This window comes from Oculina patagonica, chromosome 7 (genome assembly GCF_052425735.1).
Source record: "Oculina patagonica isolate OP01 chromosome 7, crgOcupat, whole genome shotgun sequence".
In the NCBI taxonomy this organism is placed as follows: Eukaryota; Metazoa; Cnidaria; class Anthozoa; order Scleractinia; family Oculinidae; genus Oculina; species Oculina patagonica.
This window is the reverse complement of record NC_135764.1, coordinates 1,413,604-1,439,740: the sequence shown is the minus strand read 5'-3', so window position 1 is coordinate 1,439,740 and position 26,137 is coordinate 1,413,604. Positions and strand designations below refer to the sequence as shown.

The 26,137-nt window shown below is 39.3% G+C and overlaps 2 protein-coding genes across 3 annotated transcripts in view; both read right to left on the bottom strand.

Annotated features, from left to right (window-relative positions):
* Window positions 1–20,491, bottom strand: part of LOC144661313 (uncharacterized) — a 104,769-nt gene extending 84,278 nt beyond the window's left edge. The window contains exons 1-19 of one of the 2 annotated variants that reach the window (XM_078522033.1): window positions 20,194–20,491; window positions 15,916–16,476; window positions 14,616–14,644; window positions 14,406–14,444; window positions 13,938–13,991; window positions 10,428–10,571; window positions 9,483–9,554; window positions 8,917–8,961; window positions 7,666–7,719; window positions 7,295–7,348; window positions 6,787–6,840; window positions 6,291–6,344; window positions 5,256–5,309; window positions 4,520–4,564; window positions 3,727–3,780; window positions 3,194–3,238; window positions 2,269–2,466; window positions 1,096–1,149; window positions 279–323 (exon numbers count right to left, since the gene is read on the bottom strand). In XM_078522033.1, coding sequence (XP_078378159.1) covers window positions 279–323; window positions 1,096–1,149; window positions 2,269–2,466; window positions 3,194–3,238; window positions 3,727–3,780; window positions 4,520–4,564; window positions 5,256–5,309; window positions 6,291–6,344; window positions 6,787–6,840; window positions 7,295–7,348; window positions 7,666–7,719; window positions 8,917–8,961; window positions 9,483–9,554; window positions 10,428–10,571; window positions 13,938–13,991; window positions 14,406–14,444; window positions 14,616–14,644; window positions 15,916–16,476; window positions 20,194–20,335 — 1,797 coding nt within the window. In that variant the 5' untranslated portion in view covers window positions 20,336–20,491. The remainder of the gene's footprint in view (window positions 1–278; window positions 324–1,095; window positions 1,150–2,268; window positions 2,467–3,193; window positions 3,239–3,726; window positions 3,781–4,519; window positions 4,565–5,255; window positions 5,310–6,290; window positions 6,345–6,786; window positions 6,841–7,294; window positions 7,349–7,665; window positions 7,720–8,916; window positions 8,962–9,482; window positions 9,555–10,427; window positions 10,572–13,937; window positions 13,992–14,405; window positions 14,445–14,615; window positions 14,645–15,915; window positions 16,477–20,193) is intronic. The other variant, XM_078522032.1, reaches the window with a different exon arrangement.
* A 1,312-nt stretch (window positions 20,492–21,803) lies between these two features.
* LOC144661324 (TGF-beta receptor type-2-like) lies at window positions 21,804–25,722 on the bottom strand. The gene is made up of 4 exons (XM_078522049.1): window positions 24,777–25,722; window positions 23,642–23,786; window positions 23,050–23,177; window positions 21,804–22,293 (listed from the first exon to the last, which is right to left on the bottom strand). The coding sequence occupies exons 1-4, from the start codon at window positions 25,563–25,565 to the stop codon at window positions 22,180–22,182; spliced, it is 1,176 nt and encodes a 391-aa protein (XP_078378175.1). The 5' UTR covers window positions 25,566–25,722; the 3' UTR covers window positions 21,804–22,179.
* Between the last annotated feature and the right edge of the window lie 415 nt (window positions 25,723–26,137).

The following is a 26,137-nucleotide window of genomic DNA, read 5'->3' as shown; positions in this document are numbered from 1 at the left end:
TATGTCGTCCGCCATCCTGGATTTTCATTTGCAACATTCTGTTCCCTCTGCCTCTGGGAGCACAATGGGCGAAATGGCGTTCTGTCCATTCCGGAATAGGAATGCGGAAATGTGCATACACATTCTGGCCATTCTCATTCCAGAATGGTGAATAAAAAATGCGCCCCAAAGCTGGGATCTGTTCTAGGCCACATAAACCCTGGTCAAAATGGATCTTAATAGTAGATGTAACACTGTTATAAACATAGATCTAAAAAGTACACCACACAGTCAGTTACCCTATCTCCCCGCCTTCCAGGTGTTCCAGGTAAGCCAGGATTTCCCTACAAGGTATAAGCAAGTTAGTGTAGCTAGGTACTTTCAACGTTGTTAAATAATCCAGATTGTTAGTCTTCTTTACTTTTCACAACATTGAGGTGACTGTTTTAAAAAGTGAACTGGCAGGACAGCCTAAAACAGCCAAGACTGTTCTTATTTTATTCAAAGAAACAAACAGAGACATGAAAGCTTGGATATAATGAAGTAAACTTCATGGACCTTATTCCCACTAGTCACCCACAGCTCAAGAAAGGTGACAGAGGTTTTAGTTTTGTTGGGAAACCACATAATTTTTTCAAGTAGCTTGCACCTGTGACTATAATAGATAATTTTCTCTTGTTGAATATAATTGATTGTGTGTTACAAAGGTTTGTGTATAAAGTACAGTGGTCCACACCACAGTGTTTCCATTTTTTATCACCTAATGCATGTCACAACACTTCATTTGAATTAATTGTCCAATCCAATTGTCCAATTTTAGACTGTCCACAGCCCTCTGTTTTTTCGTGTTTTTTTTCGATCCATGAGCGCGCGGTGAGAGCGGCGAGAGAACTGGACGCCAACGCAAAACGGAAGAAGCAACGGGTGGCGCTCGTTTGCTTTTCATGCATTGAAAAATTGAGAGGCTGTGGACAGTCTAGTCCAATTTAAGTCAAAGAATTACAATGATCAAGTTGGCATGGCACTTTTTAAGGTGTCAAAAATTTAATACAAGTTGAGTGCCAAATCAGTGCAAGGCACTGTAAAGTAAATCGAAAATCAAATTTAAATACGTACTGAAGATCCTTCCTTGCCAGGATCACCGGGTGGGCCCATAGCCCCTGCAGTTCCCTGCAAAAAAGTATTCATCACATCACTTTTCGCTTATAACATAAACAGGCAGTCTGTTGTCTGTCTGTCTGTCTGTCTGTCTCAGGTGGATGTCTGTCCAACTGTCTGTCGGTTTGTCTGTCTGTCTGTCTGTCTGTCTCAGTTTAACTGTCTCTGTCTGTCAGCTGTCTCTCTGTCCATCTGTTTGTCTGTCGGTTTGTGTGTCTCTCTGTGTGTCTCAGCTGTCTGTCTGTTTTTTTGTCTGTCGGTTTGTCTGTATCTGTCTGTCAGCTGTCTGTCTGTCTGTCTGTTTGACTGTCTGACTGTCTCTAGGTCCATCTGTTTGTCTGTTGGTTTGTGTTTCTCTCTGTGTGTCTCAGCTGTCTGTCTGTTTTTTTGTCTGTCGGTTTGTCTGTCTGTCTGCCTGTCTGTCTGTCGGTTTGTCTGTCTGTCGGTTTGTCTGTATCTGTCTGTCAGCTGTCTGTCTGTCTGTTTGACTGTCTGTCTGTCTGTCTGTTTGTCTGTCTCGCTGTCTGTCACCTGTCTGTCTGTATGCAGTCCAGTCCATCTGTTTGCCTAATCTGTCCATCAAAGTTGCACTGGGTGATTCAAACTATCCTGATGTCCTCTTTCCATAAAACACTTCGACAAAGTTTTTATCAAAGTATTCATCAGGTAACTTTCCAATAATAACCTATATAGTCCATTTGGTGTCTATCTGTCTGTCTGTCTGTCTGTCTGTCTGTCTATCTGACTGACTGCCTGTCTGTCTATCCATCTGTGTGTCTGTTTGTGTGTCTGTTTGTCCATCTGTCTGTCTGTGTCTGTCTGTATGCAGTCTGGACCATCTGTCTAATCTGTCTGTCCATCAAAGGGGCACTGTGCAGTTCAAACCATTGTGATAAAATTGCAATTCCCAAAAAACACTTTGACATAACATGCAAATATATAGGTTGCTGAATTTTAGGACGAATTATAAGAGTGACGGCGGGAATACCCATCTCTTGCAGTAATGCTCACCTCAGCTAGTCATGATGACTAGGCCAAAAATTTACCACCTAACAAAATCAGTTCTTGAGGCTGGACCCTCATCTCTGCTATTTTCAATTCAATGACCATAAAATTACTGGCAGTAATTACCGTATCACCCTTGTAGCCTGCTCTTCCATTAACTCCTCGCTGGCCTGCTGCTCCAGCATCTCCCTTTTCCCCTGTTGGTCCCTCTGGCCCTGGGGGACCAGGCTTTCCCCGTGGACCTGCATTTCCTTGGGCACCTTGGTCTCCCTTAGCGCCTGGAAGTCCAGTACTTCCTGCATTTCCGGTTTCACCTGGTAAGCCCTGTGGATCAAGTAAATCAAAGAGACCATACTGGCATTTTCCCTGGCTAAATCCCTGTAGGATCATTAAGGATCTTTAAACCCGGCAAATATTGACAGAAATCTTCTAAGGATCCTAAAAAGGATCTTCAGAAAATCTGAAAAGATGATGAGGGTCTTACAACAATTGTGGCAAAGATCTCGGCAAAGACTTAAGAGAGTCATTGCTATGATCTCAATTATCATTCAAGGAACCAAGTTGATATCCTACAAGATTCTCAAAAATTCCTAAAGTTCCTTTAAAATCCTTTAGGATCTTTAGCAAGTTTTGAGGACCTTGGCAAAACTCTTAAGGATCCACAAAGTTCTTATAGATCCTTCAAGAATTTTGAAAAGACATTCCTTAAAAATCTTCAATAATAGCACTGCACAAGGTTGTTTAAGGATTTTTGAGGATACACAATGATCCTTGAAAGATTTTCGCTAGATTTATGGAATATGAATTGTGTTGTATCAGAAAGAAGAGCCAGCTCAACTTAATTTTGCTGAGTGCTTAACACAATAACCATGCACAGATAGTTATTTTTTGCAATTGCCACTTAATAAGAATCGCAAATTAAAATGGTGCCACTGTATATAAGTAACTGTTGAGCTTAAAAAAAGCATTAAACAAGGTTGTAAATATATAACTTAAACTTGTTGAATGATAGTGTGAACATGACGACTGTTAGCTTGGTCAATCAACTTACTGCAGGTCCCTCTGCTCCTACTGAGCCAGTAGGTCCTGGTGAGCCCTATAAAACACATGCACAAAAATACAAATTAGCCACAACAAACAACAGGTGATCACTGCAACTATTTTTTACTCATCTAGTCTTTTTATTCTTCTGTTATACTCTGATATTCAGCACTGGTCCAGTTACATTAAAATTGTATGTAGTTGCAGTGGAGGTGCAGACTTGCACATATCCTTCACAAATGGAAGTCTTCTTCAATTTTCTGCTCTGGCATAGCAAACAAGACATTTGCTGATAAGGTTGTTAATTTCTTCTTAATAATTTCAAAACTAAAAATTTGGTCGATTCCTTTAAAGTTCCTACTTCTGGATGTAACAGACTTCAATGATTTGCAAAAGCAGTCAAAAGCTTGAAAATCATTCCAACAAAAGTAAGCAATAACCATCAACTGATGTGTGTTCCCATTCAAAAATACCCAACATCTACAAACTACGTTTTTCTGAAAGGTAGAAGGAAACTTCTTAAACTTTCAATACATGACTTACAATAGCCCCAGCCTCCCCAGGTTCACCAGTTCGTCCTCTTGGTCCTTGTGGGCCCTTTTGGTTGTAAAATAGACAAACTGTAAATAAGATTTTTCTCCAGAAAAGCTGGGACACCTCCTTTAAGAGACATCTCTAATCTCTGTAGTCTTCTTGCCTATTTAAGTATAAGTTAATTTAATTTATGCTATAAATATTTCTATTTCTTTTTTCCGGCAAAATAAAATGGTTGTTGTTGTTGTTTTAGTTGTTGTGAGGGAACACCTTCATAAAGAGACAATTCCTGAAATGTAACACCTTCTAAAGGGGGAACCTCTTGTAGAGGAACGCCAGGTTGAACCACAGTCATTGAAAGGTCTAACTTTGCTCTGTCTTGCATGCTCTAAGCGTAGCGGCATCAGCTCCGGTAGCGGAGAGATCCATGAAACTAAAGACTCACAGGTTCCGCAAGGCTCAGGTTTATTGTGCCAATTGTTACAGCGATTCTGTATGGTAGGACGTGTTGGGGGCCCCTTCTAGTAGGTTCTGAGTTGTACAGCAATAACTTGTGGTTCCCGTCAAATTTCTGTGAGCCTTATGGGATTTTACATGTGCTCCCAATATTGAAGCTTAAGTCACATGGTGGCTAGCGGAAAATCATTGGGAAGTAAATGCGGTAAAAATAGGGAAATACATAAAATTCTATGAAATGAAAACAAGGCACACGAGTGCCGTTACACTAAGCAAACAGAGTTTTTTTTGGCAGAAATTCATCGCCTCCATAACTAAAAAACTTATATAGCCAATATTTACTTACTGCAGTCCCATCTGCACCATCTCTGCCAGGATCACCAGAATATCCCTGAAATGGAAACATTCAAGTATCAGCAAACAATATCTGAAGCCAACAGTGAAGTTAGATATATCTCTCATGGAAGCTGACACATCAACTTGTGACCCACCCATTTATGGCTTTAAGAGAATTGCTACAATGGTAGACAAAACTCTCGACACTCTTACATTTTTCCCAGCATATTTACTGAGATGACTCATGCCTCGACTAGTCATCACAGAGTATGAGGCAGCGAGGCATGTGATCCATTCCGTTTAGCCTTCATAGCACCTGGGTTAGCCTAAATGGCACTATGGTTAGCCTAAATGAAACTCCGCCTACAGTTAGCTTAGGTAGCTTGCGGTTAGCCTTTTTATTTGGAGTAGGGATTTCTGCCTCGCATGCCTCATGCACATGCCTCACTGCCTTGCCTCGCATGCCTCGCTGCCTCGCACATTTGTAAGACTCTGCCTTGACTGGTTTATAGACTGACGCAACCTTCTGAAACAACATTGAACAAGGGAAGGGGCAAATGTGCAAATAAATTTATTTTAATGTTTTCAGTTGTGACATTCAACAAAGAGGATTAGTTTTGCTGAACTTGCATTTGTCTCAACTAGTTTTGTCCACGATTGTGCCTCTCTCCTCTCATGTAGGTAGCAACAATAAAGATGCCCAAGAGCAGAATGAAAAACAGCATGAAAATTTTGATGTTGATTACCGTTGCACCGGCCTCTCCTTGGTCTCCAGGTTCACCTTGTTGACCTTGTTCACCCTATTGGAAATAAATTGGACATTAATTCACTGCCATTATTTCACCCCTTTGGGTCAATTTAGTAAACTGCAACTTTGTAAGTAACAACGTTTGTAGCTTATGTTGCCCATGTCACGTCAAAAATCACACCCAAATTTTAACAACTTTCTTTGGTGAGGCTCACTTGTTATTGTCGTACAGAGAAACCGTTTTCTAATACAAATCCAATTCTGAGTCAAGGTCGAGCTCAGGTCAAATACCTAAGCCATTGCTGTTGGTCACTGGTTATTAATATTCCAACTCACAGATGGTGGGCAGGTCAGACAAGCAACTAAATACATGATTGCTCCGATCTAAATACCGAACCAGTAGCCTATATATAGTGCAGAGGAATCTCAATAAAATTATAATTAAGGTCAAAGGGACTGGCATACGTTGGCTATAACTAAGTTTTGTTATTAATACCAAGTACTTGTTGTACTGGCCAAGTACTATAGAACTGGCCATGGTAAGCCTAAACATTTCAGATTCAAAAAGGTTTCTCAAACAAAAAATGCAAGCAAACTGTTGGCCTAATCATTGATTTTAACAAACAATTTGTTGTGAGTTTCTAACCAATGACAGAGGCAAGTTTTATGATGTAAGACAGCCCTTAAATGGCAGGTATGTTTGAATGATTTTATGTGAGTATGGAAATTAGTAATTTGCATTTGTTTGCACTACATTAATGCTTATTGATTGGTTTAAAAAAACTTATGCCACAGTCTCAACCAATCAGAAGTTAACCCAAAACCAACTTGACTTGCTCACATATCCTTTCCCGTGCTTCGCATCAGCTACATGCATTTGCTTTGAGTTTTGATTGGCTCACTGATTTGTCCGTGTCATTAATTTGCGACTGGCCATCTAGAATGATAAGTTTGGTTTTGGTTTTACAACAGTCAATTGAAAACCACTCTAAACAGAATTCATTGCATTTTATACTATTAAAGTCCACCTTACCCTATCTCCTTTGATACCAGGAAGGCCACGTCTGCCTGGAGTACCTGGTGGACCCTGTGATAATAGTTACACTTAGATGTAATATATGCTAAATATTTCAATAATTATATAATAATAATAGTAATACAGAATGTTATATGTCATATTGTAACATGCAGAATGCAATATGGAATATATCAAACAAAGAATATGAATATAAAATATGGAATACTGACGGAAGTAAAATTAAGGGATATGGAATGTGGAATATGAAATATGGATATTTTACAGAATATGCATGGTATGTAAAATGTCAAATGTCAAATGTGAAATTTAAAAAATGAACTATGAACACAGAATATAAAAAAATAAACATTTATTTAATAATGTGAAATGTGAAATAGGATCAAAATATGAAATGTGAAATATGAAATATGGAATACAAAAAAAAAAAGAAATATGAACTATTAAAAAGCATTTTTCAAATGACGTCAAAACAACAGTTTAGTAATGTTACCAATTCTCCAGGAGGCCCAGCCTCGCCTGATTCCCCAGTCGGGCCTGGCAAACCCTATGATCCATAAAAATACTTTAAGTTAGCAGCAGTAAGATAGATAAGAAGTTTTTTTGAGCCCTGATTATATAAAGATGGATCATCTTAATTATATAATTACTGTTTTCACTACCCAAGAGAAGCAACAATATGAGCTTAGTGGCCCATCAGGCCAGAGCTCATCCCAGTTTCTGTAGCATTAAGTGACTAGGAGAACTTCTACTCCCCACTGGATGGGATGCTAGTCCATCACAGCGTTACTACCCAGCAATAAAACTTGCTGGTACCAAATTATACACCTGGATAAAGATAGGCACTATGAAAAAAGTGTCTTGCCCAAGAGCATTGCCTAAGAACACAACCCTGGCCAGGGCTCGGTACCTGACCACTCGAACAGGTGTTCCGCACACTTAACCCCTTAACCACATGCCTCCCTTGTTTTATTCAACAATATAAAATCATGGACACGTACATCGCCTCCATTCTGTCCTGCTTCACCGGGTGCACCTGTACTGCCAGGTTGTCCCTATAAATAAGACACAATCAATTTAATTTACAAAGTTATTACTCTGTACTAAAATGTACATAGCTGTCTTTTATTCTTTACCTACATGTACCTCATTCTTGTCCCCAGAGCCGCTAATGTTCCTCTTAGCCAGCAGAGCCTGGGGCATGAGGAACAAGTGTCTCTGGGACACATGATTTGATTGGCTAGATTTTTAACAAAGAGAACTTTAATCTAGCCAATCAAATGAACCCTTGTACAATCCCTTTCAATAAAGGGATTTTAAAAGGGTCAATTTGATTTGCTAAATTTGATTTTGTTTTTAACTGATGACTTACTGGTGCACCATTTTCCCCACGAAGGCCCATCTCTCCAGGCTCACCACGATCTCCCTGAGAAGAAGGAAAAATATGTAAAACAGAGCTTACTGAGTTTAGTGTTAGGTTACTGTACATACACCTTCTGGGATGTTTCTTGTTTACAAGGTACAGTTTATCTGCATGGATACCTTAACCCTACATTTTATTGAAGCACTGGCACTTGAAAAATTCCAGCTTGCCACAATCTATCTGATAAGCTTATTATGAATAGGCATCTTATAAAACCCCTCAAAGCAAACAGACAGCTGTTTACATGTAAATATATATAGCCATTAATAAATCAGTTTAATGTGAGGTTCCAGAAAATATCCATACCCCCCACGGAAGGGATTTGCCCTATGACCCCCTCCCCAGCTATCTGGAAATTCCAATTTACCTTCATACATTGCTTTAAAGTTTTGGGTCTTTGTGATCCCCCCCCCCCCCCCCCCCACGCTCCACCCAGAAATTCCCAATCCCTTCTGTGGGGGGAATATGGATATTTTCTGGAACCACACAATTTATCAATATTCCATGTTTAATAGAACAGCCAGTTGCGGTTGTACGACGATGCGTAGACTGCTGGCCCTCGGCTTCTGGCTATCAGACAGTTGACTCAGCCCCCAGGGGGGTACTTGCAGTATACATGACGGGGAGGTCCGACGTATTTTTTTGGGTCGAAAATTTACACCCTTGGTATTTTTTTAAGGTCAAGAGATCTGTCATGTATTTTTTTAGGTCTTAAAGTCTGTTTGATTGAATAAATCAGTATCAAGGTGCTAGGTCTTGTACTTTTTGGGATAGAAAATTTTGATGCCAGGTATTTTTTTGGGTGTAAAATTTCAGGATCACGTATTTTTTTGGGTTCGCAATATGAAGCTCCGTCGGACCCCCCCGTCATGTATACTGCAAGTACCCCCCCTGGGACTCAGCCTATAAGCCAGCAAAAGAATTGACCTCACAGTCTAATTTCAGCAATTCTAATGCAGTAACACTAACACTTGCCAGTTTGACACTAAATCACAGCAGTCAATTTTAAGCATGCCAAATTCACAAATCCACCGTTGCTGCTAATTGCCATCTGCCGGCAAATTTTACTGGCTAATTTCACCTTAAATCCGGTCGATACTTCACACACAAACAAAGACTGTCTAGGCCAGAAAAGCCAGGTGGGCTTGTTGATGATCCAGCTTATTGTTTTCTCAGCTACATTACTGCCACTAAACTTACCTCAGGTCCCCTTGTACCAGGTGGTCCTGACCTCCCAGGTGAACCCTGAAAAATAAACAATTTGAACTGTCAAACCTAATTACTAATGGCTACCTCGATCTCGACAACGGCTGAGATTTTTAAAAAAATTACTAATTTCTGTTATCACTCAATCTCCATCGTTAGCCATGGATATATAACTAGCTTAGTTTGTTAGACACATCAAACAAAAGTGTGTACAAATGAAGGTTTTGTTTGACTACATGACAGCCTGTCTGGATGACTGTACGATCTACATTTAATATTAAACTTGTGGTTAAAATGAGCAGTAGTGTAGCAGCTCTGATCTCTTAAGCTTATAATTCTATTGGTCCTCTAGTGTAGCCATTGCTAATGATTTAAGGGCTAGGGGCATTGTTCCGGTTGTTTGTTCTGACATTGTTCTCATCTTGAAGGGTAACATAGCTAGCCATTTATATGAGGCTTTGCGAGAGCTGTTGCGTGATTGACCCAGTTAGTAGTGTATGTAAAGTTTGTCCTCCTTCTACGATATCCTTCTCTCAAACAAATGAAAAACCAATACTTACATCTTCCCCAGGGGGACCCCTGATAGTCTGAATTCTTGATGCCCCAGGTCCCTTAGAATCCTGTGACCGAATCTTTAAACACAAAACAAAACAATGTTTATTAAAAGTTCAACTTAGCCTAATTATGGTCACCAAAACATCTGAACAACACAGTAAAGAAAAGGAACTACAGCTGTAAATTAACTTGATCAGTTCACATCTTCTCCGAGACATCAAATTTTTACACTGTTTCATTTCTTTAATCATGAATATTTGATGCCGGTGCAAAGAAAAGAAAATGGCCTATTAATATCTCTGTAATAAGGTACACTGCAAGTGATAACTAGAATTCAAAAATAAATAAAACCAGAATTTACGAGAATAATAACAGCAGGCAAAAATAATCTTCAAGAATAAACACCCAGATGTTTTAGATGTCCTGCTTCCATCTTCAGTTGAAAACAACAGTAGACTGCTACTCAGAGTGATATAAATTCAAAAAATCAGTCTACTGTTTGTTTGCAACTGAAAATGGATGCGGAACATCCAAAACATATAAATAATTTTGGTACATAATTTTGTCCAATACCAGACACTCAAAGTCCTGGCGGAATCCATCTTAATCCTCTTTCTCAAAAACCAGCCTCTTTAAAATTGTCATTTGAACTGGAATCTGCTGGAATCTAAGAGCCACAGGCTTCTCAGGCAAAACAATGTGTGGTTCCAGAAAATATCCATACTCCCCCCACAGAAGGGATTGGATATTCCGGGGAGGAGGGGGGGGGTGGGGATTCACAAAGACCCAAAACTTAAAAGCAATGTATGAAGCTAAATTGGAATTTCCAGAGGGGTGGGGGGTCATAGGGCGAATGACTTCCATGTGGGGGGGTATGGATATTTTCTGGAACCACACAATGTTACCTTCATTGTTTGAAGTCTAATATATTTCATCTATCAGAAAATTACCTCAGAAATCAAAAGTGGATCAGGACCGCCTTCATCTGGTCCACCGCCTGAAGGAACCGTGATGAATGGCCCTGGAGGACCAGGACGTCCCTGCAGGCCAGCCGCGCCAGGTAAACCCTTGGGACCATCATTACCATCAGTTCCCTGTCCAGGAAAAGTAATGAGATGACATTAAGTCAAGCTAAGTGGCTCATACTGCCAAAGCTTATCTTTTACAACCCTCCAAGTTAAGACCATTTTAGTCGCCATGGCAACTAAAATTTTGAAGCTGGCGACTGCATTGGAACCGAAGTCGCCAGCCTGGCGACTAAATTGAGAAAAAGGATTGACAGTGTGAGCTTAATTTAGTGACTTAAATTTTTTACTGGCAACCAAGCTTGAGCAGTCAGTGACCAAATGGCCACTAAGAAAAAAAAATAAACTTGGGGGGTTGCTCCTAGTTAATTCTGTAGCATTAAGCGACTTAAGGAGTATTTCTACTCCCCACTGGATGAGATGCTAGTGCATCGCAGCGTTACCTCCCAGCATTAAATTTAATTCACCAGTACCCATTTATACACCCCGGTGAAGAGAGGCACTATAAGAGTAACGTGTCTTGCACAAGAACACGTACAGTACTAAACTTTCATGAAAGAAGGTTGTTACGAGTATTACTGTATTGCTATATTGCAGGGCTCAAAATAATTTTTGGACAGTTGCCAGTCATGTTGTCCGGCTAGACAGATTTTAGCTCGGTCATGTGTTGTTTCTGAATGGTCAAAATCATTGAAAATAGCACTTTTAAACTACCACTCATTTCTGCTGTTTTAGCTGCAACTTTTATGAATAGATCGCTTTCTAATGCCCTTCTGGTCCTCAGTTATCATTTTTAAAAGCCATGTACGTGACCGGTCAAAATGATATGACCGGCAAACTGAAACTTTGTCCCGACAAATTGTCATCTTGGCCGGACATTGTCCATTGACCGGCCGTTATTTTGAGCCCTGTATTGATGTACAGCAGTAGGTTGTTTCCAGACAAAACTCAAGATCACTTGTAACAGTAACAAACTGGTTTATTCCATGCATGACTCAAGTTACAAGACTTCACTTCCTTAAAATTACACAGCTCGCTTTGGGATTAACATTCCACTCTTGTTTACTCACACTACTGAGCTTATGTTCTAGAATTTACTCTAAAGGACAAAAATTTTAGTTTTATAAAATATATATAATAGTTTTATATCGGTATTACATAATGGGGACCTTTATTTTAGTAACTTACATATCTTAAAAATTTATATAAAAAAAAACTGAATCAAATTTAACTTTTCAGTCCTGGTTTGACCCTGTTAGTAGTAATTTTTTTCTTCCGATCTCCTTAATTATACAATATTACTCTCCTAAAAAATATTTGTTTAAATGCTACGTGGACTATTTTCTATAGGTATAAGATAGGCTAGTGTTTGTAAGTTCTTTTTTTCTTTTATTTCTAATAAGGTTAACTTACATTGTATTGTAACTGTAGTTCGTAATGTATTGTTAGTTTTTTTTTTTGTGCAAATAATATCTGTAAGTAGTGTAATAATAACACTGTTAATGTAATGTTTGTAAATGTGTGAGCAATCAATAAAAAAAAACTAAAAAAAAAACTTACATATCTTTCTAAAAAAATAAGCTTCATACCGGTGAGGGTAAAAGGAGGAATGAGTTTGCGGAATGGCATGTGGCATGACTTGCGGAATGGCATAATTATGCGGAATGTAATTTACGCGGAATGACTCATTGACATAAATTATACTGAAGAGCGCGCCAATTTTTAAAGAGCAGCCGCTTTATTAAATACTGCGGGCTTAATGATGACAATCGGTTGAAGATAGCATAGAGTCTTTGATATTTTCACGTATGATGTTCTTCACGGATTCTGCGAAAATATTTCGGCGGCCAGTGTTTCCCCAATGCTAAGGCTTTCCCATTCTGTGGACGGTTTATCGCTTTTTTAGTCAAAAGATAATACAGCGACGGAAAAGAATCCGACCGAAGATCTTAACCGAAAAATGCCTCGGATACATCTTTGTATTAATATTCATGTGCGGGTTACCATTTACCAGATTTACACGCGACCCTTTAATACTGTAAGTTAAACAAAACATCGAGACAGAAAGCCGAGTTTTGGCGGATATCATCTTAGCCTCAGTAAGTACAGGGTACAAAGCAGAGAGATTACGAACACTTCGGCGTATTTGTTTCATTAGAAGTCTTCCAGCCTTGCTTTTCGTTAGTCTCCTTCGTAGCCGCTCGGGTTGAAATCATGCAACGCTCCCAGTTTGGCCCAAGTGACGGGCTGCGAAGGAGATTAGCTTTTCGCCTGCCATTATGAAGACTATATAAACTCAGTGGAAGACTTGAACATAAACGTAAAAAAGCGGCAACCGACGGCCGATCGAGTAGAGTGAAACTTTCATATAGTGACTATAGTCACTGCACGGTAAAAACAAGCTATCATATTTCAGATCTAGCTCGCATTGCAGATTTACCGATAAGGAATCCGGCGAGTAATTATCACTGCCTACTTGTTGTGAATACTTGGCTTTCTCTTAGGAAAAGAAAATCATTCGCTAAACATACATTTTATTTTACCGCAAAGATCACGAGACGCACATCGATAAAATCCACTGCAGTGTAAATAGTGTCACACCAGCGGAGAAGCCGTGTCACGATCTTTTCATCGCCGTAATAAAAAGCTAGAAATATACCAAAAGTAGTTGTCTTCAATGAAACCACTAGCTTTTTCCCACCAAGCAAGTTTTCATTTAGAAAGAAATGATTCCTGGAACAAGGCAGTGACACGGTCACACAATATTTCGCGGGCGACTAACAACACGTCACTTGCATGCTTTCATTCATTTAAATGCGCTGTCTTTTTAAAAACTTCTCTTCAAATGGGTTGAACTTGACAGTTGTGTGTCTTGCCTTGAAGTACGTAGCTTTAGAACGAATATCGTTCTGTATTTTGAGGCAAATAGACGAGAGATTTCATTCACGTTTACAGAACTCCTCACACTGTACTCAGCCAACGCCAGCTAGTCGAAAATTCAAGTCCTCGGAAGCGTCACGGCAAATAGCAAAAGTAATTTCTCTGGTACTGTTCGGCGTAAATCGTTGATTTGAACGGGGAAATGATCTTTACAACGATATTCAATGGAAGTTTCCTCGTCCAGCAGTATTTAACGAGGCGGCTTCTTTTTTAAAATTTGGCGCGCTTTTTGGTATAATTTATGTCAATGAATCATTCCGCGTAAATTACATTCCGCATAATTATGCCATTCCGCAACTCATGCCACATGCCATTCCGCAAACTCATTCCGCCTTTTACCCTCACCGGCTTCATACACAACGGACGATTCCTATGTGTCACATTTCAGTGGGTGTGCGCAGTTCTTTATATACCGTTATACAAGAGAGAGAGTTCTGGAAGTTTTTTTACGTAAACAGTTTTCATAACAAAGGATCAGGCATTTTACAAACCTACCGGGTCTCCTCTGAGCCCAATTGGTCCATCTTCACCTGCTGGTCCCTGGTCTCCCTAAAAAAAGACATGGTTTATTATTAAGCGTAAAATAAAATGTCATCGAAACCACAAATTATATTTATATTCTCTCTTAAACACTGGCTGATATTTCCACTAAACCAAATCATCTTGATCAATGTGACATTCAGCCAACTCAACAACGTTCTTTTACTCAAAAAAAGTAAATTAGGACACAGTTGCTCTTCGAAAACTCCAAGGTTCTGCACTTCAGATGAAAGATTATTCTTGCACATTTTACTGACGCTGTAAGTAGTATTACACAGAGTACCATATGAAATTCTACCACATATAGCTGCTGAACAATTGTGAGCCTGCGGTTAAACGAAGGCAGGAAGAGAGTTGCAGTTTAGCTCTGCAGGTAAGCTTGCAATATTAAGCTCCCTAAAATCTTACGGTTATGCAAAATACCTTTTCTCCCTTTGGTCCAGGATCACCTGGTGGCCCGATCTGTAGAATAAAAAGCAGAACGAGCATACATTTGTTTAGATGCACTGGTTTAAAAGATATAAATGAAACTTTACATAAAAACTATATAGGTTGAAGAAATATTTATACATGTAGATCTGATTTCTTTATCTGTTGTTAACATTGTTAGGAAAGCAACTCAGCAATAACTACCCTTTGTGGAGGTGGAGGTGGCTGGTCAGCTGTAAGAAACAGAACAAAAATGTGAGAAATGTTTATTATGTAAAGCTGTTGTTTCCTTTTCTTGCCTGCGCTTACCATTACAAACTTAGTGTTACTGTAATGAACCCCTTTAGTTAAATCAGAAGGATGCCAATTTTAAGACCTGTAGCATTTAAGTATGAGATTTAATGGTAAAAATTGAACATTCAAGTTTGGAAACAAAGTTACTGGATTAAAGGCCTGCCTGGATTAAAGGCCTGCCATCTGTACAAATCTTATTAATTTTTCAACGTTTCAAGCTACCATGACATCGATCAGCGGTCTAAAAAAATTCACAACCATACAAATGTTTCTGCTGTTATCATATTTCCATATTTATTATCTGGGGCCCACTTCATCGAACACACCTTTTTATGAAAATTAAGTTTACATTCTATGTGAATTACCATGTGCAAGGGAGCACCAATTTCATAAGATTTTCACACTGAAAATAACAGCAAATATTTCACAAATTTGTGGAATGCAAAGTAAAATTTGGGATGTAAATGATGTGAAATCTTCACATAACTTTCACAGAATTTGTACATGCTAACTTTCAGTAGAGAGAGTAATGGCAGCCAAATGAGAGTGAACATTGAACTTTTGGCAACTCTCGTTTCCATTTGCCCTGGTCTTAAGGCATCTCTTGAGTAGGCAAAAGATTAAGTGTGCAAGGTCAGACAGTACATTTTTACTCAACGATGACATATATGGTTAAAGAAAACCACTCTTTAGTAAATAATAAAGATGGTAAATTTTAAGCTGGGTGAGAAATAATGAAGATGAATTGTTCAACAATGATCGACACAAGCATGAGACAAGGAAAAAATCTGAGTCCCAGCTGACAGGAATCAAACCCATGGCAACCCAGATACCAGTTGGGCGCTCTAACCACAGGCAACTGAGCTTTGAAAGACTCTTGGTGAGCTGGGCCATTTACTAGGTTGATATTATACTACACACTTGATGATTAAGACATTGTTGATCCTAGCAGTATGCAGAACGCGTGTAACATATCAACCTAGTAAATGGCCCAGCTCACAACGAGTCTCTCATAGCTCAGTTGGTTAGAGCACCCAACCGGTATCTGGCTGGCCATGGGTTTGATTCCCATTGGGGACTCAGATTTTTGGTGATGTCTGACCACAAGTTTGTTTTATCTGACCAAGATGGTGTCTAATAGTAGGACATATGTCCTTTCAAGTGAAAAAATAATTTGCAGCCCTCATTCATTATCATTAACCACGCCTACCTCGACAAGCGGATTGCTTTATTTGTTCTATGACATTGTCCAAGTCTTTGAAGTCAGCTGTGTAAACATTTCTTGGATTTCCAGCCATTCTTTCCAACTCTGCTCTATCATAATCTAATCCAACACCAATAGCAAATATGGTAGTTCCTTTACTTCGTAGAGCATTTGCTGGTCCCGTGATGTCATCATTTGCTTTTCCGTCTGTGATGACGATGCAAACATTGGGTTTATCCTCCCTGTCTTGGCTTGGTGTGTACAGGCCAGTATTAGCCAATCTGATTGCCTTTCCGGTGTATGTCCCACCAGAGGGATATGTAATGTCCCTAATGGCTTTCTGAAGCTCTCCTTTAGTGTAGTAAGTTCCTAATCCAAACACTTTTTTAACGTACTGCGATGATGAGAAGATGACTGCGCCAACGTGGGTTTGGTCAAAGCCTATCCTGAATCCTTCAATCACTCGGTTCACAAAATTCAGCACCCTTCCGAAGTTCCCCCTTCCAGCCTGCTCAATGCTTCCACTGCCATCAATTACAAACGTCAAGTCAAAGTCTTTGTCGCATTCTGTTTGCACAAATTAAAAAAAAGAGTTTGTTGGACCAGGTTAACTCTTACAAATCCTCTTTATTTTCCAAGGAGAATCGTATTTTGCACCAGTGTTGATGGGCATGTACTAAAACCCGAAACAACGAAACAAAACGACCCAAACCGCCGAAACAACCGAAACGGCTAAAACGAAACAAAATCACCGAAACAAGCAAAACTTCAAGATTTTCGCCACTTACCGTACTATACACCGGTAAGCCTACTATACCCTCCGGTTAGCCCGTTTACGGTTAGCTCTCAATAATTGTAATGGGTTTTGCTTGTTTCGGTAATTTCGTTTCGTCTTGGTGGTTTCTTTTCGGTGGTTTCAGTCGTTTCATTTCGGTGGTTTCGTTTCGTTGTTTCAGGTTTTAGTACATGCCATGTTGATGCTTGTTATATGGATTAAGGTGTTTTATGAAGGCCTTCCAATAGGGTTTCTGATGTCCCTTTGACCCTTATTTATTTGGTAAGGGAAACGTTGTAGCTGTCGCAAATACAGTAGAACCCCGGTAACTCGAACTCTGAAGGGAAACAAAAAACAGTTCGAGTTAGCGGGGTTTCAAGTTATCGGGGTCGATTGAATAAGACTGAAAGGTGGGTTCAAATCCAAGGGAAATGGAAGTTTGTTCGAGTTATCCGAGTTCAAGTTACCGGGGTTCTACTGTATATACCCTTTCAGTGCTAGTTCCTGTTGGCTGTCGGTACTCTGAAACAAGATTGTCGCTACATTTTAAGCTTTTTTTGAACAATGTTGCCTGTCAACAAAACCCCTTGGAAGGCCTCTTTTCTTACATATTTCACAGTTGGCACTTATGGTACCTCTTAAAGTAAATTTTCAAAGTAAGCAGCAATAGGAACTATGTGGAAGGAAATGAAGCTTGGTTGAGAATAAGAACGATATTTCTAATATAAGCTTCGAATTCTCAGGGAAAAAATTCAGACTTCTCCCAACAGGAGTCAAATCTGATATGAGACCTTCTGCACAGCAGTTGACGTTCTACCACTGAGCAACTGGAAACTTGTGGGTGCTAAGCCACAAAACAAGGTTCCAATGTGAAAATGTAATGTTAGGAGAGTAATAACGATGATTAAGTTTTATTTGTTTACAAGCTTAGCTGTTAAAAACATAAAAAATCCAACATAGAAATGTTGTTTTGGCAGGTTAATGCTTTAGTTCATTAGCCAAACTAGTACCTGCCCTTGTGTTTACTGTCCGTCGGCGTGTAATCATAACTATAAAAATGTGTTTAATTACAACCTGTAGAAAGCTGTAATGGTAGGTAGGTAGGTAATAATGTTTCAGAACTAGGATGAACGTTAGCCAATGGTTCTAAGGAAAGTTTGTTTATGTTTTCGAAAATAGTGACCCTAGTTAGCGTATAAATAGAAGTGGTTTGTAAAATATTCTTTGATTATGCACTGAACTGTCTTCGGTTATGTTCGGGCACCCCCGGTGGTGGGATGCCGTTTATACAACATCCCGTTTGGTTATGTTCTTGGAGTAAAGTCTACTGTTGGAGCAAGTTCTGTCCGTTACGTCTCTGGACATTCCAAATAATGCAAAAGATCTCAGCCTTCCTGCAGCCAACGTGTTCCCCCCAGAATATTGGAGTTTTCCCTCACGTTTTTAAAGGGCTTTCCCAGGCCAAAAACCTATTATAAAACTAGCTCTAATAAGAGCTATTTGTTGAGAATGAATGTGTGGCTAGGATGTGGTTCTTGGCCAATCAGCAATAACATTAGATTTTGGAATAATTAGTACCCCTTTTGGAATTAATACCTTTTAGGAGCAGAACTGAACATGGTACCTTAACTAAAGCATTTATCAAAATTTCTAACAAGCATCCCCATTAAGAGCAACGAAGACTTCGGTGGGAATTAATTTAAGAACGATTGCATTAACACTGAGCAAATTTTTTTTTGGTCTGTTAACTTAACGTTTGCCTAAAAATTTTCCACGGACTTAAATACGCATTACAGCTTTAAACATTCCTCAAATGTGATGAATAATAATCTTTGGTCATTGAATACAGTTTTTTTTGGAACATCAAATTTCTACAAAATTTATTTTTTATATATATATTTCCTGCCACGGTTTTCGGCTTTTTTGAAATAACTGGCTAAAATTTGCAGCAAACTGAACCGCGAACTCTCACTTTTTAAATTGTAGGTTACAATAAAGTTAACGTAATCCTTGATCCTTGAAGTTGCGATCGAAAAAATACTCTGTATACTAAATGCCTGTCTGATTTTTAAATCACAAAAAACCTCTTGACTAAATGAACTTTACTAGTATAAAAATACCTTGAAAATGTGTTGGTTATGTACATGAAAAGAATCAGTCAGTCTCAATAACGGTCAGTCTTTATAAATATTGCAACGGTTTCAGGGCCGTAAACCAGATTTTTGACAGAGACGAGGCAAAAGCTGTGAGCGCCGAAGGTGCAAGCCACTTGAGGGTCTGGGGACAAGCTTCCTCAGAAATATTTGAAATCCCATTTTTAGCAGTTTACATGAGGTATTTTTTCAGAAAACATCAATTTCATTGAACTGGGGATTATTTTCCCAACCGAACCTCAACGTATTTTGTTTTTAATTCTGGTTAAAATCTAGACGAGGCAAGTGCCTCTTGCTAGTACGGCCCTGGGTTTGAGTTACACTGTAACACAATGGAACTAAGTTCTAACAATTGACAAAACCCCTCTATTTGCAGCATTCCTGCGTGCTTCGCGTATCATTTGTCGTCTATGGATTAAAAGGATCATTCGTTTTTTGCACCCGTTAGCAAGAGTTGAACACAAAAATTGTAGTCATTTGAAGCTCGTTCCTTATTCTTCGTAGTTGTCAAACAAAGGCGAAAACTCACGCACAGGAACATTCGTGAGATGTCATGTACAATGTACATTGCGTGAGGTCCTTGTAATCCCCGGGAATTCATGTGAGCGCCCTGACAAGACCTACGTTAATTTACAAAATACGGCATCGAACATGAAAAGTTATTTCTTTAGCCATTTATTTTCAAATTCTTTGTCACGCTAGCTTTTGTGGTATATAAAGAGTTAGCTTGTTCAGTGTTTAATGACAACTGTCAGCCACATCGTTTAGCACCGTAAGAGAATCGTTTGCCTTACAATGCTACAATAACAATGTCTGTTGTCTTTAAATTTGGAATCACGCAGGCATGTGCCTGAAGAACTACGCGCTTTTTCTAGGGAGAAGTTACGTAAAAGAACCTGCTTCACAACAAAGCGGATCTTTTCCAACAGAACATATTGTCCCGAACCCATAATGATATTTTGACTTAAACGTGGCATTTCATTATAAAATTTGCGCATTTGATAATGAATGTCATTATTTGCGGCTTGACAAGTTCCCTAATCATTGCATTTTTTGTATTTTTCCTCTCTCCATGTAAAGTTTTTCAAACGATAGCTGAATGTAGAAATCTTCTTACTTAACCTGTTTCCCCTCACTTAAACTGTTAACTCGATTTAATGATCGCGGGTAGACGGTCAGTCTGAAGATTAATCTCTCTTCCAAATGTACCAACTATCACCACACGATACCCGGTCGAACTCGCGAAAGCATTCGCTCCTTGGAAACGAGTGTTCGTGTATAGATATGGCGGGCTGCACGCAAAAGGTTTACAACTGTTAATTAATTAATAATAATCTTAAATTGTCTTCTTCCTACCGTCTCCACCGCCTCCGCCACCTTCTCCACCTCCTCCGCCACCTTCTCCTTCGCCTTCGTCTTGGGCGTACACAGCACTTTGAAGAAGAAAGACTATCACTAGCAAGCGCAGAGCCATAGAGAAGTTGTAGGAAGAGACCATATTTGAAAGGGAGGCCTCGTAAACAGGCCCTTCGTGGTGCACAATGCCTACAGCACCAAACACCAGCAAGAGACCTTACAACGACCCAACGGCTACAGACGACGAAAGACTTGAGCTAGCGAAGACTGTCTGCACCTTGAAACAAAATATGCGTGCTCTAAAAATTGTAAGCTGCATTCATGTGCGGGGTCAAATGTCTGTGAAAGCATGTATGTGAATAACGTATTGTTCTTGGTATAGCTTGTGACACCAGATAAAGATCCTCTTTATCTGACACAATTAGATACTATGTAGGCAATGTCATGATTTCTGTTACGACGCAGATGCTAATCGAAGGAATACCTTCCAAGTCACGAACATACCCCATCAAAACAACACAGCGAGTGCATGAACAAAGCATGGCTTTTCAGTGAACGCGCGACAAAGCTACAGTTTTCTCGAAGCTTTGTCCGTTTCTACTTCTCGTGTGTTCGCAACGTAAGCTGTTAAATGTCATGTTAACTTCTTAAGCATAGGCGGTTTCCGTAGTGTGTTATTGAACCGCTAACTAACTGGGGCAAGAAAACAACGTGGCTTTGTCACTGAGATAGTTAAATTCCTTGGCGGTCACGCAGTTCCTACCGAATGTACTTTAACTTCTTAATTTCATTTTAGCAAGTCAGTAAACGATGCACTCCGCTGGAACATAAAATGCTGTTGACCATTAAAGTAAGGTTGGATTTAATATAATGTATGAAGAACTTGGCTTTTCGCTCATTTAACTTTTCTACGTATGCCTCTCTGACATATTTAGCATTGCAGATTTGCGTGATCAAAAAGATTAAGAAAGTCACGATCTAGTACGGCATTGATAAATGAAACAATTTTTAATGGCAATCGGAAGCTCACGCTGTGACTTCCCGCGAGCCACTCTTCACAGGTCACGCAAGTCACGAAGTCACCCAATACATTCAGAATGGTTGTCTTTATTCGCTTTAATACAAGACATACAAATATCATGTCAGATCGTTTTACTTACGAAGTATTTCATCGTCTATAGTTTACCATCATCTAAATATATCTTTAAATTAATTAACTATTTTAGTTCTTTATAATTATTGGTGGAGAATGTCGATTTTGACTAGCGTTAAAAACTTGCGTTGATTACACAATATGCAAATATAATGTCACATCTTTTTACTATAATAATAAAACTAAGTATTTAATCGTCTATAGTCTACCATCATCTACATGTTTTTTAAATTAATTAGCCATTTTAGTTAATATATATTTATCGGTAGAGAAGATCGATTTTGCCTAGCGTTGCAAACTTTCCCTTAATTACAAAATATACAAATATTATGTCAGATCTTTTTACTATAATAATAAAACTAAGTATTTAATCGTCTATAGTCTACCATCATCTACATGTTTTTAAATTAATATTAGCCATTTTAGTTAGTTTTTATCGGTGGAGAAGATCGATTTTGCCTAGCGTTGCAAACTTTCCCTTAATTGCAAAATATACAAATATAATGTCAGATCTTTTTACTATAATAATAAAAAGAAGTATTTAATCGTCTATAGTCTACCGGCATCTACATGTTTTTAAATTAATTAGCCATTTTAGTTAGTTTTTATCGGTGGGAAGATCGATTTTGCCTAGCATTGCAAACTTTTCCGTTTATCCGCATATCTCGCATAATGGAGTAAATTCTAACAGAAATGGTGCAAAAAATGCACGTTTACAAAAATCGACTTCCCGTAGAAGCGACAGGCGGCAAAATCAAGATCTTTGCCTTTCGCTGGAAAAACAAACGCGATGTGTCGGCCGTAGATTTTTTCCTGTGAACGAGTTGAAGCTACTACGTCATCAACAACAGTTCTTTGAGCCTCAGTTTGGTGCAGTCTGCCGTCAGTCGAGCCTCGGGGTCTGGATCCCAGCATTCTTGCACAGTCTGACAAACCACTTTCAAGCCCTGTTTTGCATGTGAATAAAGAAACACGTTGCTGTTAACATTTCTAAATGAAAAGCGATAGCAAGCTTGCTCAGTGAGGTCTTTCTGCTACTTATTTACTATATTCTTCTTTTAACTGATGAAAAAAGGATTTGAGTGGCAAATAAAGCTGATTGGTTGATTGGTTCAAACGTTCAGCTTTATTATCAAAGGTTAATTTATAAACTTCCCGTTGGTAACATTTAGGAATTTAGGGTGGGATATGCAACGATATGAAACTTAATATCTATTATGTTTGTCACTTGTATGCTATTTCAGTCTATTTTCTACCGTTATTTGCTGATGTATGTAGAGTCAAAAACTTTTGATTTTTCTATATTAAAAATTCCTTGCCGAATCAGCCTTCATTTTGGCTGACCACAGGTTATTGAAAATTTCTTTCTGTAGTGTTTTCCTGGTGAAAACCATTGTACAATCCGGAAGTAAGCTACTTTCAAACCTCGCCTGTATAACTATTTTGTGACCACAAAAAAAGACTTATGAAGAAAAACTACAAGGCTGATTTCACGGTTTGGTACTACATATTTGATATTTCATTATTTCGAAAGGCAGACTGCCGACTGCCTCGCTCCCAGGCCCAAAACTCCATGCAAACCGCGTGCAGGAGGGACGCCTTGGAACCGAGGCAGTAACTCAGAGGAGTCTGTGCTATTTTCTCTCAAAGCATAAGGACTCGCCTCTTTCCATTCGACAAGGCAAAATGAAGAGCTGACCTACCTCGTGATCAGTACTTGGAAGGCGTGGTCTGCACTGCTTTAGTGCAACAACTTCAACCATATTATTTAGGGTCACATCAGGGCCAACCATCTCAGCATAAGGTAGTTGATACTCATCCGGGCGAGCATCTGAAAACAAAAACATCACTTTACTCTGCTGACTCAAAAGTCTTTTTGTAGGCCGTTTGAAGACGGTCTTTTCTCTACTTGAAAATTGTGGGGGGAGGGCGAAGTGAAGTTGCTACAGGGAACTGGGGGCGAATAAGTTCAAGTTTTGGACTTGCTGTCAGCTTCTGTTATGCAACAAGGCGCTTAACTTTAAAACAAAAAAATTTAGTTACCATAAAAACGTAAACCGCTACATAATCACAGAGATTTTAAAAACTATGCTGTCAGCGTTTCGTTGACAATTTTTAACAAAACAATTATCCTAGTCAATCTTGCTGAGTATCATCTGATTTTAGCCAACTACGGCCTACCGCCTCGTCGGCAAAGTATATCCGAGGCGATATTCCGTGCGATTTTGGAGGTTTTTTGTTAATTATGTGTCTCTGGGTGGTTTAGGTGAAAGCCAACCAGAATGCTGTATTTACCTGCAACCTTGCATCGTGAAATGATCTCCCAAAGCACCAAAGCCATCGAGTAGATGTCCATTTGCTTAAAAGCTTCCGTGCTATCCAGGTCTACAGTGGAAAGAAGCTCTTCAGGAGACATGTATCTATACGTTCCGACCTGTATCTAATAAAATCAGATAAAGAGAAATTTTGAATTTTGTCGTAAAACCAAAACCAAAGTAATCACAACGGACATAGGTAATCCAGTGAACCAATCCCCCCTGAAACTCGAAGCAATGACGTGTAACCTGCGCGAAGCGCGGAAAACCGTGTGAGCAAGTCAGGATTGATTTATGCGTTATTTCTGATTGGATGGGAAACTGGTGGTGAAAGTGTTTTAAGCAAACACTAAGCGAAGTAATGCAAAACCAAAGTAAACGCGAATGACTGTAAAAACCGCTCTGAAAAGACGGTCAATTCAGCAGAATCGACAGGGTTATCTGAATGTAGCAAGTTTATTTAGTTCTTGTTGTTCTTTTTAAAAGTAAAGTACGCTTGTCGAAGTTTCGTCATTGCTGCGGAAGTTGTAAATAGCCACATTGCTGAAATTTCGATTACCTGTCAAAGAATTACAATTTTAGCTATTTAACTTTCAATTTTCTTAACCCAAGATTTGGTGGTGGTTAAGTTTGGCGAGTAATTTGATATTTAATAGTTTAAAGATTTGGTGATCTCAGTACTCAGGGGCGGATCTAGGGGAGGGTGCAGGGGGGGGTGTGCAACCCTCCCTGAGATGGCCTCAGTGCGGCTTTGTATTCGCATTTAAAATTTGTTTACGTCACCGGTCAGTTACGCCATTTCTTAGTGGTGCATCCTCTTCCAAGAAAAATCCTGGATCCGCCCCAGGTACTACCAAGCCACTCTAAATCTTAGTGTTGCATATCAATGTTTGATACATTAGGCCACAATAACTTTCAATCCCAACAAAACTGTAAAACTCAAGGGGTCGTGGGTATGAAGGACGCGTGGGATCTTGGAAAGGGTGAACGAAAAGAAAACTTTTCGCACTTTATTTGCATTCAGCCTTGCTTTGACCCAATTATTACTAAATCATTTGACCAAAAATTCCAGTCGCCAAATACATCACCATTATTACTCTGCAGCCAAAACTTACGTTGTTTCTTTCATCTTCAACAGATTTCAAGGACACAGCCAGGCCGAAGTCGGTGATAACACTGGTCCCATCTTTCCTCACCAAAATGTTCGTACTTTTCAAATCTCGGTGGGCGACAGCGACTTTCATCTTACCACCAGCCTGGACATGTTCCGAATGAAGGAAGGCAACCCCGCTTGTTATACCACTTGCTAACACCCCAGCCTCGCTCCAACTCAACATTTTCTGTCTCAAATAATCTCTTAGCGAACCATTCTCACAATAATCCATTATCAACCATAGTGGATCGTTTTCTCTGTCACCAGCTTCATTCCAGGGTATAAGCTTTGTAACATTTGAATGTTCTACAGATAAAAGGTCGTATATGTCGCGTTCTTTTTGCCAGGATGCGAAGGCAGTTACCGGAAAGATCTTCACAGCAACAAGCTGGTCCATAACACGACCCTTCCAAACAGAAGCATATCGTCCTTGGGAAAGCATTGTTTCCAACACCACTGATTTGCTTTGTTCAGCATCTTGGATGATTTTTTCACTATAAGTTTCTCCTAGCGCAGAATCTTCGACCACTTCCACCAGTTTCGTTTCGAAGTGATCGTTGCATCTGCGAAGGCGATTTATCAGCCCGGCAATAAGTAATGGTAACAGCACAGCGGCTAAACTTATCCACACGATCGTGGACGCATTGTTGGATTCTTTGCTTTGAATCACGGTAATAGACTCTTTTTCTTTCCTTTTCGAGGAATCCTTAGTAAAATTACCTACGGCACACAAAATTTGAAAAAAGGACATAAGTATGTGATTGGGGAAGTCCTCATAAGAAAGGCAAAACCAGTGGGCCAAAACGACGAGGAGTACTGGATGTTGTGTAGACCTGGAAGTTGAAACTGCTATCTCCCTCTCCGCAAATAGAGATTTCTCGGATTCAAGCCTAAAAATCCCATACTGATGACGTAACCCGACAGAATCCGTCAAAAGCACCTGATTGGTTTTCACTTTCGTGCGGGAAATCATAACCAAGTAACAGCCAATTAGAAGACACCTCACGTGTGTCTGTAGTGTCACGTCATCACTATGGAAATTTTTTCCGTCTCGCCTTGATGGAATAAATCAGCAAAATCATGACATTTTCATTTCTTTACTTCAGTTATCGCTATCTTTCTCTTGTTACTGGTTACCTTAAGACCCCAGCCCAAACCACATACTCTTTCACATAAAAGATTTTTATCCACCCGGGGAAAGCTCTAGATACCGTTAACTTAAAACCAAACATAAACCATTGATTAGCCCTAAATAATAAAAAATGCAACGTAAAATAAATGTAAATGAGTGCTATTTTGAAAGGTGAGTTTAAAAAGACGCCC

Coding starts and splice junctions, on each gene's coding strand:
- LOC144661324 (XM_078522049.1), bottom strand. CDS start 25,565: ATGTCCTTTTTTCAAATTTTGTGTGCCGTAGGTAATTTTACTAAGGAT. Junction 23,178..23,641: donor TTCACGATGCAAGGTTGCAG/GTAAATACAGCA, acceptor TTTTGTTTTCAG/ATGCTCGCCCGGATGAGTAT. Junction 22,294..23,049: donor TTCCAAGTACTGATCACGAG/GTAGGTCAGCTC, acceptor CATGCAAAACAG/GGCTTGAAAGTGGTTTGTCA.